Here is a 15,169-nt window from a genome sequence, read left to right on the forward strand (position 1 = left end):
TGCGACGGGCTAGGAAAATCAAGTCAAATGCCCCCTCCACCGTGAGTGAGCAGAAAAGTGCTGAATGTGTCATAATCAGAGATGTGCAAAATCAAGCATATGAAAAGGAGATCAAACAGTTAAAGACGGGAAATCAATTAACAAAAATCAACAAACTGTACCATCTTGACATGTTTATAGACACGGACAACATCCTGAAGGTGGGAGGAAGACTACACCATTCATCCCTCACAGACTCATTTAAGCACCCCATTGTCATTCCCAAAGAGCATCATGTGACCAAGTTGATCATAGCACACAACCATGAAAAGACCAAGCACCAGGGCAAAGGCTTTACTGCAAATGAAATCAGATCCAATGGATATTGGATCCCCGGTATGAGCCGAGCAGTTTCTTCATTCATTCGCCAGTGTGTAATCTGTCGCAAACTCAGGAGACCTCCAGAGGGCCAAAGGATGAGTGACTTACCTACAGAACGCATAGAGCCCTCCCCTCCATTCACTTATTGTGGTATGGACTGCTTTGGTCCCTTCATCACTACAGAGGGAAGGAAACAGCACAAACGATATGGCCTGCTACTTACCTGCTTTTGTTCACGGGCCATCCACCTAGAGATGCTGGAGGATATGTCCACCGATGCCTTCATAAACAGCTTACGATGCTTCATTGCTATCAGAGGTGCTGTTCGTCAAATCCAGTGTGATCAAGGCACAAATTTTGTTGGCGCCAAGAATGAATTTAAGGTAGCTCTGCAAGAACTTGATACTAACAGACAAAGTTCATTCCTGTCACACAGGCAGTGTGACTTCGTCATGAACGCACCCCACTCCAGCCACGCAGGTGGTGTCTGGGAGCGCCAGATCAAAACGGTCAGGAGCGTCCTGAACTCCACACTGTCACTTTCTCACAACAGACTCAATGACTCTTCACTAAGAACTCTACTGTATGAAGCCATGGCCATAGTTAACAGTAGACCCCTCACTGTGGATAATTTACTTAGTCCCGACAGCCTGGAACCCCTCACCCCCAATCATCTCATCCAAATGAAGTCCAGCCCAGCCCTGCCCAGACCTGTACGGAGCAAAGAGATGGCGACGGGTGCAATATCTCGCGGAGCAGTTTTGGTGCCGCTGGAAAAGAGAGTATCTACACAGCATAATGGCAAGACAGAAATGGCACTCGCCAAGGAGAAATCTACAAGTGGGTGATGTTGTTATGGACATTGATGAAATGTCACCTAGATGTGAGTGGAGACTTGCAAGAGTCATAGAGACTGTCAAAGGTAAGGATGGACTTATAAGAAGAGCAAAAATTTCAGTAGGAGATAAGAGACTGAACAAAAAGGGTGAGCGCACCTGCAAACTTTCCATACTGGAGCGTCCAGTGCAGAAGTTAGTTCTGTTGTTGGAGACTTCTTAAGCCCTTGAGTTTAGTGTAATACTGTCATTCCTTCTGTGAAATTATTCATTGTTCATGTTGTTTAATGAAACATTCATAATTTGGTGGGAGTGTAACATCCCCAATTTAAGTTTAATTTTAAAAGGAAAAACCTTAATGCACTTTGTAATGTCATTACTATTATTATTATTGCATTTTATGTTGCATATGCTGCCCTGTTTTCATTGTCGGCTTGAGGGACTTTTATTTTGAATGAACGGCACTAGTAAGTTCCTACCGCGAGGTAAACTAGAGAAAAACCATACTGTATAAGTGAACTACACAGGCAATTAGCACCCTCCGATGAGGAATAAGTTCTTACGGTGGTTGGTTTGTTGTGGATGAGTTTGGAGACTTCAATAAAGACAAAGACCATCAGTTCAAGACTTCTGACTATAATTCGGTGGGGATGCTACAGTTCACATCAATCTTTATTGTACAGGAGTAGGGCTGGGACAACGCGTCGACGTAACCGATGACGTCGACGCAAAAAATACGTCGACGCAAAATATGAGCGTCGATTTGTGAAGCATAACGTGTGCTGCTAAATATTTTTAATTTTACACCTTCAGTGTTTTCCATACGTTGACTAATCTGTGGCTGGGCACCACGAAATCAAAACCGGCCACCACACATTGATGTTCTATGTTGTAGGCCTGCTATATAAATTAAAGATAAGATAACATAATTTCATTGGGCTGCACTTTTTACTCACACAGCCTTTCCTCGCCCCGCCCGCTCTCTCTCGTAACGAGCCCGCTGCTCCTCCTCTGCATGTGCATTTAACAAAATATTCACGATTGTTGAAGGATTGTTGTTGCCACATAGAAGCACTGCATAGAACACAGTGGGCTACATTGCTATTAAATCCGCTTAGCATCGTGACCATGCTGCGCAAATTTGTTCAAAACCGCGGCATTAAAGTTAAAGCTCTGCTAAGGTCTTATCACAACATAGTACATTGAGGAGACTAAACGAAGTTAAGTTACAGTATGCAATCAAGCAGTAGCCCTATCTCAAAGCTAACGTTAGAATACTGTTTGGATGTCAAGTTTAGCATGCTTACTTGCAGCTGCTTGTATTACTCGTGCAGGGCTCATTTTATTGACTCTGTTTGCAAAATCCCGATGGAAATGGAAAAGGGTTTTCCAAGACTCAAAAGTGCTTGTCCAAAGGAGAAGTACGAACAGTTATTTGAAATAACTACGTTATGAATTGCATACACACATCAGCAGCCTTAACTGTTGTTAATTGCAAGGATTCCCACACGAACGTCTTAAAATGACAGGCACTCAATTAGACATACACTAGCCTACTGAACTTTATTGAATTCTACCTCTGACTAAGAATGCATTACTTTGCACTTGTAGTTACTTGCACTTCAGTCTTTTATTTTGGAATCTTAAGAGCAATAAACATATATTGCAATGTTAAAGAATTCATGTTTTTTCATTCAGATATGTAAATAAACATGTATAAGTTGCTATTAGTGAATTAATGGGGAGATAATCGATAATCGAATCGAATCGGACTGAAAAAATGAATCGTTAGATTAATCAATGCATCGAAAAAATAATCGCTAGATTAATCGTTTAAAAATAATCGTTTATCCCAGCCCTATACAGGAGTCTGATTACTAGGAGCCTGGGACATGAGCAAAAAAAAATCTAAAGTTTAGTGAAACTTTCACGTGCGCACATGAAAGTTTCACGTGAGGACATGAAACTAAACTTTAGATTTTTGTTTGCTCATGTCCCTTTAGGGGCTCCGTAGATTACTGATGACTGGGAATAAGCTTTTGACTTTTGAAACGTGTGGTTTCAGTTTGAAAACCAACCTGAACCTGTATCTTTTAAGGGGCCTACTCTCTGTCTTTTTTCTTTTTCTTTCATTTTTCCATATTTTCCTAACTACATTTTCTGATTAAGGCTAGGCCTATAGGATGATACACAAAAAGACATATCCAATATAATTTTTTGTAAAAACTTGCATAGGATATATCTGTCAACCAAAATGCAACATTAATTTTGAACCGGACTTTATCCTCATATGACGCATTTCTGATTTGGAAATATAGAAAATTAGTGCATATTTCAGTGGGCAATGCATCGTTATTTAAACATAACATTTCAGGAAACATGTAAAAAAAAAGTCTTTCTCCACATGAGAGTGTAAGTTTCATGTTTAATAGCATATTAATTAGAAATATACCCTATTCACCTGTAGAGTCTCACCTACTTCTGCTGGTCCAACAAATGAAATGGCAGCACTTTGACACCTCTAGCCCATGGAAGCATGAACAACAAGCTATAGCCTGTAGTCCAGTGTTGCGTAGCGTAAACGACTTTCCCTAAATAGGCAAGCAATACTTCCTTGCATTATTAATATGTATGAAGCCTTCATTTTATAGGGAATGAAGAAACATCTCCTCCCATTCGTAGCCATAATGGCCTCAGTTGGACTGTAGAATCTTGCGCGCGCTTGTGGCACGTTGGCGGATGTATTCAAGGGCGGAAGATGTACTACAGCATCATCATTGGAAGTAATGCGGTAGCCGCTGCTGTTGGTTGAAGAACTTCGGTCACATCGGTATCTTTCAGTTTCGCTCTAAAATAGGGCGACTGCCCGGCTTTTGCTCCGTGGATTTAAATCAGTTTGGAGGTTTATTCAGTTGTTCTCAGGGGGTTTCGCTTAATAGAATATAAATAGCACTTCCCAGGGACAGCGACAGAACAACACAATGGCTCTTAAAAGAATTCACAAGGTAAGGTTTAACTTTATGCTAGCTCACATTACACATATTGCTTAGCATAATAAGCTAGTACTAGATAGCACAGGCCTGTAGTTCCTATTTAGTAAACGTCACATTATTAGTAACTTAAACAATATAGCATACGTTACTCGTTGAGTATGTGCACACAAACGAGTAAGTATGTACCATTATAGTTTTATAGCATTTTGGTCGGTCGTGTTAGGTGTAGCAGCTATATAAACTAAACCAACGTTACGTTAAAGCGAGGTTGTAGCATCAACCATCTCGCTAACAAAGCTGTAACATAGCTAACCCTAGCCTCAGAGTAGCGTTGCAGATGGTATTAGCATACGCATTGAAATGACACTATCTACAGTTAACTTGTTAGTTTAGCCCACCTAGACACCAAGGAAACTTTGTCAATGTGCCATTTGCCTGCGTACATGCCATCGTAGCTACCTTAGCAATTATTGAAACATATTTTGTCAGGGAACGATAGCTAACGAACTTGGCTAGGTAGCAATACAACTGTTAGCACATTGCTGAACAGTCTGTGGCCTGTTTACGAGGCAGCAACAAATAGAATCTACTGCCAAGCTTCTTGCTAGCCTCATTACTTTGAGACGTTTACTGTAGCACTATTGGGTGTGTAGCGGTAGCCAGTTACACACGATCTATCAGTGACTTCTGTGAAGTTTAGATCGATAACTGATGCTAGATAGTATTACTTTAGTAACGTTAAACTTAACGTTAAGCAATGCTTGTTGGCTTAGAGGAGTTGCTGTTCAGAATGCGGTAGTAGTTAGCGTCGGCCCACTGGTGTTCTTCAAATAAGCTAGGATAACTAGCCACTAACGTTAGCTACGTTATTATCCAACGTTACTAGCGACCCATCAGTTTCTGAAGGCTAGTTTAATTCCTTGTTTCGTTTGTTGCGGATTGGTGTTATTAACGTTGGCCTACGATAGCTGACAATCAACTTTCCATGGAGCCAACCGGGCAACGTTAAACGTTAACGTTAAAGTTTTGGAGTGGGTTACCATCATGTATTAGCCAACGTCGAGATGGGTTGCTATCGTTCATTTTTTGTAACATTAGCAGATATAACCTAAACGTTAACGTTATTTAGATAGCAAGTTGGCAATTGTCACGTCACTAGAGAACAAAAAAGGATCTTTATACGATTGTTTTCGATACCTATGATGGCAAGCTTATTTGCAGAAGTAACGTTAACCTTAGCGGTCTGTTAACTCGCCAGTTAACAAGCTAACGTTATCTAAATGAAATGTTAAAGGAAACTAATAACATTACAAGAAGGTGTTGAAATTGCTCGCAGCTTAGCTGGGTGCCACATGCCTTCACATTCGACCTGCGTGCATAGCTAACAAGAAATTAAAGTTGCATCGTAACGTCATAACGTTGCAAAGTGGATTCATAAATCAGACGTCGTTTTAGTCTATTTATGCTTGACATATTGAACCTGTATGGAAAGGATTAATGGTATAGAAACTTATTCATTGTTAGTTACATGGATGAGTACCGTAAGTTTTGTGGTGGTTTACTACCTTATCTTCCGGTGTGTAAGATGAGATGGATAGACAGATATGTAGGTAGATACTTTATAGGTGTCCAGAACCAGAAGTCTAGAACTACCCATGATGATGATGATGCATACAGTGAGTGCACCATAGTGAGATGATAATCTAGCCACTATAACAACTCTTGAAAATATGGTGCATATGCAACATGTGTGCACCTTTGATCATACCATGCTGTTTCAAAGCCCAAACCACATATTTGTCACAATCCCTTTCATGTAACTCCTCAAATGGCCATCTAGACCCTCCCATCACTGAGATGTTGTGGCACTTTACTGTGAGCTTTGTCACTCATTCTGCCACACTATACCCCTTGACAGATTTTTAAAAACCCCAGATTTAAACAATATGTATCTTTTTTTTCTCCAATGCATATCTAAATATGGACGTGTCCTCAAAGCTTTGTGTAAATCGGGCTTATTGAACTGTTTTGGCAGCATTAGAGATATTCCCTCTGTAACCTTGAGCGACAGGTTGGCAGTCAGATTAAAGAGCACACGTGATTGGTGGGAAAGACGGGACGGAGAGGTTAGTCTCAGAAGTTTTGAATCTCTGGATTTAGCAGCAGCTGTAACCTTAACCAGGCATTTCCTGTCATTACTCATCAGGTTGCTCAGGCCTAGCAGTGAGGCGATGATTAGAGGAATAATTCTTCTTGACCCTTGACCAGCCAGAAAGACTTGATGGTTACCTTGAAAATGAATGGAATGCAAATGAATGATGGAATTAATTTAGATCCTAAAATTGTTTTCATTTATAGAAGCAGAAAGAGAAAGCAGTTGAAGATGTGGAAAGGAAAGAGGTAGTTTGCCACAGTGGCTTAAGGTTGTAATCTCTCTATGTTGTGTTGTCTCTTTAGGAGTTAAATGATTTGGCACGGGATCCACCGGCGCAGTGTTCAGCAGGACCAGTAGGAGATGACAGTAAGTCACTGCCCGTTTTATTTTGCTCGATTTAAATACACGTGGGTTGAGTTGTAATTACACTGGGTCAGCTGTGCAATTTTACATTACATGATGCAGGTTCCTAGACTGCTTTTAAGCTCACTTGATGACTAATGGCTTAACCACAGTCAGAATGCTCGTACAATGTCATTGAACTTCACCCTGACACTTAATTGCCATTTTATGTGGTTCTTTCTGTACAATTTGTAGACATGTCAGTGTTTCTCCTACAACATATGCACATAAAAGACACTTTCTGGATAGCATGTTTCTTTATTGTTTATGTATGGTATACTTCTAACTGTTTTCCATGGTTATTGCAGTGTTCCATTGGCAGGCAACAATTATGGGACCAGTAAGTGTATTTTTTTTCTACCTCAATGAAATTTGAAGCTGAAAGATGGCCTTAAAGATGAGCCAAACTGTCCAGCCAAGCACATTGAGTAGTCTTGTTTAAACACAGTGTTTATCTTTAGTGCTATAAAATGATATACCATCCACTGGGATGTCCTCTCTTGGTAGTCCCCTTTTGTCTCTCCTGATTACCTTATTTCTGCGTCTTCCAGGCTTTTGTCAGTTCATAATATTTACGTCTAAAGAGCCATGTTAAAATGAATCTTTCTGACGCTATGCTTAATAACTATGTTTTGCTCTCAAATAAAAACATATTCCCTTGGTCTTATAGCTGGATAATTTGACATGCACCAAAAAGTAAATGGCCATTAATATACTGAGTACTTTGTGAGTATAATAAAGGTTATAGTTCTAACAGTTAATCTGCACTTCTGAAGAAATGTTGATATTTGAGCCAATGAAATTGCTCCTCTCCATGATCCTGAAGCAACATGTTGATTGGCTGGGATAGTGTATAGATCGATCCAAGTAACTTTTCATTTACAGCAAATTATTTACTGCAGAATACTTTCACCATATTCATACAAAATTGAAAACCTGTACTTCCACATTAGCTTGGCTCACTGTCTTTATATACATTTATTTTTATATGTGCACAGCTTCAAGCGTTCAACGTCGACTGCTATATAAACTTATAACCTGACACCACATTGGCCTCTGTTCTGACATCAATGACGCAGATCTATTGAACTAGGGCACTTGACACTGGAATTCTATTGTTCTTAGTGGATATTGCTGGAAAATGGGCTGCATTATTTCACAAGTTAGTCGTAAAAACTATTAAGCATGTATGGGCCAGGGGTGGAGAACCTGCACATGCAACTCTTTGCCTCCTCTTGTGCGGTGGCTGCTGAACTGATTAAAAGTGTTTTTATTTTTTTACATATATTTCTGATAAATCAAAATGCATTTCATTATTTGACAGTACTACCAATGGTTAGGCTACCAATGATTAGAGCAAAATAATTTTACCGTCATGTAGGGCTGGGACAATGTGTCAACGTAATCGATGACGTCGACGCAAAACATATGTCGACGCAAAATATGCGCGTCGATTCGTCAGACCCAAAACACCGCGCCGGAGTGTAGTAGCAAAGCAAGTGGGTAAATATCAAGCATAACACGTGCCGGCAAATATTTTTAATTTTACACCTTCAGTGTTTCCCACACATTGATGTTCTATGTTGTACTATTTCAATTAAAGATAAGACAAAATCCTTTCATTGAGCTGCGCTTGTTATGCACGCAGCCTTTCCTTGCCCCGCCCCGCTCTCTCTCGTAACGAACCCGCTGCTCCTCCTCTGCATGTGCATTTAACAAAATATTCATTCACGATTGCTGAAGGATTGTTTTTGCAACATAGAAGCATTGCATAGAACACGGTGGGCTAAATTGCTATTAAATCCGTAGCATCGTGACCATGCTGCGCAAATTTGTTCAAAACTGCTGCATTAAAGTTAACTCTGCTAAGGTCTTATCACAACATTACATTGAGGAGACTGAACTAAGTTAAGTTATGCAATCAAGCAGTATCTCAAAGCTTAACGTTAGAATACTGTTTGGATGTCGAGTTTAGCATGCTTACTTACAGCTGCTTGTCAATTTCGTTACTCATTTTAAGAGCAATAACCATATATTGCAATGTTAAGGAATTCATGTTTTTTCATTCAGATATGTAAATCAACATGTATAAATTGCCATTAGTCAATTAATGGTGAGATAATCGATAATCGAATCGGACTGAAAAAATTAATCGTTAGATTAATCGATGCATCGAAAAAATAATCGCTAGATTAATCGTTTATCCCAGCCCTACCGTCATGTGATGGATAGGAATCTAGTCAGGTTTAATGCTACTGTTGCAATCAGGAAAACAAAGCCTGAAGCCAAGCGCAAATACACAGAGGAACACAGGATATTCAAAATGAGGATTTGTCTTTTTGTAGCATAACGTGTCTGTAACCAAAATAACACTGTAAAACACATGTTCTACATGTTGGTTTGGGACTTGGTATGCCAGATGATGCATGAAGCTTCAAACCTGAAAATTTCCCAAGAGTTTTCCAAAAGACACTGATGTTTAAAGGTCAGTCAGAGAAGCAGACTCGGTTTCTTTTTGTTCATTTTCTTTTCGAAAATTAACGGAACACTCGACGGTCACATTGGCATCATATCAGTTGTTATATTGCAGCATTGCTCATGCTAATAAGTCATTCAGTTTGGGGAAATGTGTGATGTGTCCTCATCTTTCATGATGTGTCAGATCATTTTTTGGCTTGAAAATTAATGCCTGAAAATTAATATTTGTAGCAACTGCCAAGTGTCTCACTTTGAATGAAAAAGAAAAGAGCTATTTAAACTGTATGTCTCATTAGGCGCAGTGCTGTTGTAGTGTGGGCATCTTTTTTGTTGTGTGGCTCTTTTGAGTGCTAATTTTTTTGGGCTCTTCATGCTGGACTGGTTAGCCACCCCTCTGCTAGACCTTATTATGACGTGATTTACAACAAGTACTGATGCAATGTTGGTGCTGCCACTGGAGAAATACATCAATTTGTTGTGCTTGAAATTAACATCACGGATCAAAGAGCAAAATTATAGTCAACATCAATTTAAAGGTTGTCTAAGCGATGCTGGGTAACGTCACTTCTGTTGACTTTCAAACAAAACAGAGAGCTAGCTCGCTACTTCCTCCCCCTCCCTCCTGTGCTGCTCCCGTGCAATTGAAACTCTCCTAAACTCGTATCTCATCTGTGATTTGCTGGAACAGTTTATGTTTTTATGGGCTAGGTTTGCCCAGGTTGTTTTTGTTGCCGTTTTTGGAGCCTGGCCTGTCCACAGAGATCACATTTTTTTACAGTGTATTCAGGACACAGACAGCTAGCGGTTGGTTAGGTGATGTTTGCAGTAAGTGACATAAAATGTTTAGCCTAAAAAACGCATGGCATCTCTTAGAGCACCTTAAGGGTCCATAGTTTATGCTTGGCGGTGAAAAACCTGAAAGACAGAAATTACAAGAAAATGGGTCATATCTGTACATGTTCCTAGACCCTTGAAAAATCCCAAAAGTTCCTGCATTGGATGGGTGGTTATAGTTTACTTTACACTAGGGAAAAGGGTGCAATTATGTGATATTTATGCGTGGCATCAGAGAATTGGATGAGCACAGTATCACCCTGATACCCGATGCCAGCATCGGTGCATCCTTAATCATGTTAATTATCAGAGGTAGTTTACTTTGTTAAAATAAAACTTAACAAAAAGTAGGAATGGGGACCGGCACAAAAGCCAGTTAATTCAAAGGACCCCAAGTTCAACCCTCTGTAATGATTCTACATTGGGTAATGTCAAAGCTTCCGTGAAGATTCATTTACCCCCAGCAAGTGACATGTGTTTATGAAAAGTAACTCTCTCATATTTTCTCCCTATTGTAGAATGACAGTCCATACCAAGGTGGCGTATTCTTCTTGACCATTCACTTCCCCACTGACTACCCCTTCAAACCACCAAAGGTAAGGTACATGACCATACCATATCCATACCACGCCACCTCCAAGTACAGATGGTTGCTAGATGCAACATTACTAGATGGGATTACTAGTTTTTAATTAAAATTGGATCACGCTGGCATTCAAATGAAAGGCAGCACAATTAAAGCACTTCACTATAATTGGACAGTGCCAGCATCAGTCCATTAACTGTTTATTTGCCCACTTTATCTTCGCTGCCTCTTCTAAAGGAAGGAAATGTGCCTTTTAATATTTGTGTATATTCCAAATATCTCCAAATTAAAAATGCAGAAATTATATCTCTTTATTTTTTTTTCTGGATATAGAAACAACCAGTGTGTTGTGTAATGTAATGTAAGGGACATTTTTATTGGCCCTTTATGTATTTTTGCCTCGAAAAACTCCCTTTTCTGTAAAACTGGTATGTTTATGCAAACAATTGATTCAAAGTACTTATTCACCCGTTTATAAATAGAAGGATTATATTTGTAATCAAAAATGGAATGTGTGTAACATTACATCAGACCAGTGACTGGCCAATCAACTTGCAGGGGTTGTCAACACTGGCTTTGTTGTATCAGACTGCTAATTGATATCAGATTATGCATGTTGTGAAAGTTAACAAATACTGTCCTATGTATATATCCTGTATTATCCATATTGAGGTGATCATGCAAAATCTTTGTTTTCATTAGGTTGCATTTACCACAAGAATCTACCACCCAAACATTAACAGCAATGGCAGCATTTGTTTGGATATTTTAAGGTCGCAGTGGTCGCCAGCACTTACCATCTCCAAAGGTGAGGAACAACAAGAATGGAAAACACAATTGGCCATAATTTAAATGATGGGCAAAGTCTAAAAGCCTAACTAAAGCTAATTTGGTAACTAACTAGTTTGATAACATCAGCAAGATCACAAGCACAAACAGCTTAATGCTCCCACATGCTACACAATAGCTTTAATACATACACGAGGAACTTTGCACTTTGCTTGACATTTAAATTAGGGTCCTATGTGTACTCACTTAAAAACAAAAAATGAAGCAGAACAGGTTTGAACCTATATGTGGTAGTGTGAAAGAGTAAAGACATTTCAGTATAGTAATGATTTTGTCCGTCTATGATTCTAATAGACTCCTGTGTTGTTTCTCTACAAAATGTGTTCAGACTTTTTAGAAAATGTAAAAATATTTAGAAGAATTAGATTATGGTAGGTTTGCATGTAGTTATTGTTGCAGGTACAGTTGCTAAGCAAGTTAAATGGAGACAATCCTCTCAGATGTTTCTAATTGGTTGAATTATAAAAACTTGGTTAAAGCAACATAAGGTGATGTATAAAACTAGTAGACTAAAAGCAAAGAGCCTTTTTATCTGTGACAGAGTTGGCACTGATAAAAAGCAAACTAGTTTACCAGGAAATGCATTTTGGTGATGTCTTTGATGACATGCATTTTTCTGATGCATTTTCTCAGTGTAAGAATAGGTATTTACCCTTTTTACCTTTTGTATTTGCCTTTTAGCCTAATGTTTCAGAGCACATTGGGAAATGACTAAGGAGTTAGTCAGCGTGTCGAAAAACTGACAAATAGGGTAATTTTCCTGGATGGGACAACATGGTTACAAAGTGCAATACCAGTTGTTCCAAGCAGACATAGACAATTTTAGAGACGCTATTCTCCCAGTATTATCAGTCAGCGTATTGTGGAAATGAGTTTGAGTCTACAATGGTGAGGGGGAAAAGAATGTAAACAAACAAAGTACAGTCTGTTAGCATTAATGTTACTTTGCTACTGCAGTCTACTACTTTAAAGGTGCAGTCAGCCATTGCGCAGGAAGTCGCGTTTGTTTGTGTTTATGTTTATATTCAAATTTATTAGCAGATGCTCTTGTCCAAAACAACATGCATTATATTTTAGCCAAGAACCAAATGAAACACACCACAGAGGTAGCTCACCCCTTTTTTCAGTATTGTATGATGGGGGGGGGGGGGCTGTTGTAATATCGCCTCATGCACACATTTAAAATAGATTGACACACATCTAGCTCTCGTCACTGATATTTTGACCTCCAGAGCAAGGTGACCCACTGTAGTGTATTAAGTAATGTACTGTAGAATCCAGGTCTAATCAGTCCCAAGGCCATTTTTATGAAAATATCTTGTCAATAGGCATACAACCTTGGACAATTTTCTTTTCTTTTCAAACACCTGTTTATTTTTTTTAAATGATCAATAATCTTGCACCACCACCCCTTAAACAATTTGTGAGCCTTTGTAGACCCACAAGTAACATAAGGACCACAAGAGCATCATCTAGGGGTGATTGCACAAGTGTGGTTAGGCATTCCACCTTTGGCCAAACCGCTTTCTCAGTGAAAACATCAGAGTTGTGGAATAGCATCCCTGTCATTATTAGACAAAGCACCACATTCACCACCTTTAAATTAGGCCTTAAGAAATGGTTGAAAGCAAACCAACGTTGTGCACATTTCTATTCATTGATTCTTGTCTCTTGTGTTTATTTTCATCTTATTTCATGTTTTTAGTTCCCATCTCATTACTCAATGTTATTACTCTGTACATATCACTGTGATGTGTGTGTTGGATCATTGCCCCCACTCATTCATTTTGTCTTTTAATTTGATTAACATCAACTCCTGTCCAGGTACAACAGATGAAAATTAGCCTTGTGGCTATAATCTGGCCCAATTATATATTGAGCATTGTCCCTGTCAAATAAACGTAAATAAATAAAAAAAATACCAGTGAGCCGCCACCCGCAGCATAGCCTATAGGCACTGGTGCAGTGCTTCACTTTTTGCCACTACCATTAAAAAACTGTCGCCATGCTTTCATGTCACTGCTAGCTTTTTTCAGGATGACTGCATAAACATAAATCTAGTCAGATCTGTGGATCTGCGTTGTATCTTCACAGACTAAGGGCTAGTCCACACGTACCAAACCAATCTTTTTTCCATCCGTCTTCCCTGGAACCATATCAAGAATATTTGCGTCGAAATGTTGGATGAAACATCTACATGCTCACATGTGTTGCAGTCTTTAGCATACTGTTCTAATTCCTTCCCTTTCTCCTCAGTTCTGCTGTCCATTTGCTCGCTGCTATGTGACCCGAACCCAGATGACCCCCTAGTGCCTGAAATCGCCCGCATCTACAAGACAGACAGGGAAAAGTATGTTTTTTTTCTTTCTTCTTTTTCCTCCTTCAGTTCTGCCATCATCTGGATTTTATTTTTGTAAGTGCAGATTCATGTCAACTCTTGTGTTCTCCTCCTGATTACAGGTACAACAGGATAGCTCGGGAATGGACACAAAAGTATGCAATGTAGCTTCGGGGCAGGAGATTTCAAGGACCAGCCTCTATATATGAGGACTAGAGGCACATTGACCATGAAGAGGAAGAAGTTATGTTGGTTTCCATTAAGTGTTTTCTTTGAGCCACACCTTCCCTCTCCTCCCCATCTTTCTCCTACATTCCCATCTTTTACACGCCCACCACTCTGCCCAAGCCATGTTGTACATATTTCCAATTGCAAATTGTATTACCTCCAACCACCCCCCCACACACTCACTCACATGCACACATCCCAATATTCCTCTGCCCTCTTCCCGGTCCCTCTCGCTCTCTTGTCTTGTCATTATCTCCACCAATGATTGAATCACATGAGACAACAAGGAACGGCAAACACTTTTTCTATTATTGGTGGGGTGTACACATGCATCTTATAATGAGCTGGTTGAATATGGTCACACCCTATACCAGTAATTACTGTTAGTTACTTATGAGTTAGAATACCTCTCACCCCTGTTTGCCATCTAAAGGAGTTTTTATTTGGACCATGAATTGAAGCACGTTCATTTGAAGCTGAATGAAAAAGCTTCGACATATTTTATTTCCCTCAGCTTGTCGAGCTTTTTTGTCAAGTGGCTTTTTTTTCTTTCACTCCCACTTTTTTCCCTTTTTTCTTTCTGTTTTACTATCGATCTGGATATGCAAGGATATGTAGTCCTGACAGACACACACATCTGTATATTTAATTACCTGAGAGCTCGTCAAGCTTGTGTGTTGATTAAACTGTGTAATAAAAAAAATGATTACTTAAAATGTAGGTTTTGTTTCTTTGCAATTATGTTTGTTGAAATGTTAGTAATGAAGGTTTGTAGATCAAAGACTTCTTAACTGCTGCATAGATTTTCTCTAGGTTAGCATTTTATGGATGAAGAAAAAAATAATTTCTTGATTGACTTTTTCTAGTCGATGCAGTTATGGAGTGAGCACTTTAAAGGCACCCTATGCATTTTTTGCAGTTTCTTTGCTGTTTCTCGCTTTTTGCTCACAGGTTTCTCTGCAGAGCTCCCCCTATAGCTTCAGAGTATATATTTTACGACACTCCTCGCTCGGTCAGTCTGCTGTTTTCTCTTTCGCTGTTCCTCCGACAACAGTTTACTCTCTTTCTGCTTCTTTTTGCCGGCTCTGCCATGACGAACGTCTGAGAAAC

The 15,169-nt window shown here is 39.4% G+C and overlaps 1 protein-coding gene across 1 annotated transcript; it reads left to right on the forward strand.

The window, feature by feature from the left end:
• Positions 1-3,989: 3,989 nt before the first annotated feature.
• On the forward strand, positions 3,990-14,779 carry LOC143111271 (ubiquitin-conjugating enzyme E2 D2). Its single transcript, XM_076273464.1, has 7 exons — positions 3,990-4,201; positions 6,647-6,710; positions 7,055-7,086; positions 10,577-10,654; positions 11,347-11,452; positions 13,750-13,843; positions 13,954-14,779. The coding sequence occupies exons 1-7, from the start codon at positions 4,178-4,180 to the stop codon at positions 13,997-13,999; spliced, it is 444 nt and encodes a 147-aa protein (XP_076129579.1). The 5' UTR covers positions 3,990-4,177; the 3' UTR covers positions 14,000-14,779.
• The last annotated feature ends 390 nt before the right edge of the window (positions 14,780-15,169 follow it).

The sequence above is a fragment of the Alosa pseudoharengus genome, unplaced genomic scaffold (genome assembly GCF_046254945.1).
Source record: "Alosa pseudoharengus isolate Yale_2024_CS ecotype anadromous, Long Island Sound unplaced genomic scaffold, YU_APseudo_1.1 YU_APseudo_1.1_scf_8, whole genome shotgun sequence".
Taxonomy (NCBI): domain Eukaryota; kingdom Metazoa; phylum Chordata; class Actinopteri; order Clupeiformes; family Clupeidae; genus Alosa; species Alosa pseudoharengus.

Coding starts and splice junctions, on each gene's coding strand:
- LOC143111271 (XM_076273464.1), top strand. CDS start 4,178: ATGGCTCTTAAAAGAATTCACAAG. Junction 4,202..6,646: donor CTCTTAAAAGAATTCACAAG/GTAAGGTTTAAC, acceptor TTGTCTCTTTAG/GAGTTAAATGATTTGGCACG. Junction 6,711..7,054: donor AGGACCAGTAGGAGATGACA/GTAAGTCACTGC, acceptor TGGTTATTGCAG/TGTTCCATTGGCAGGCAACA.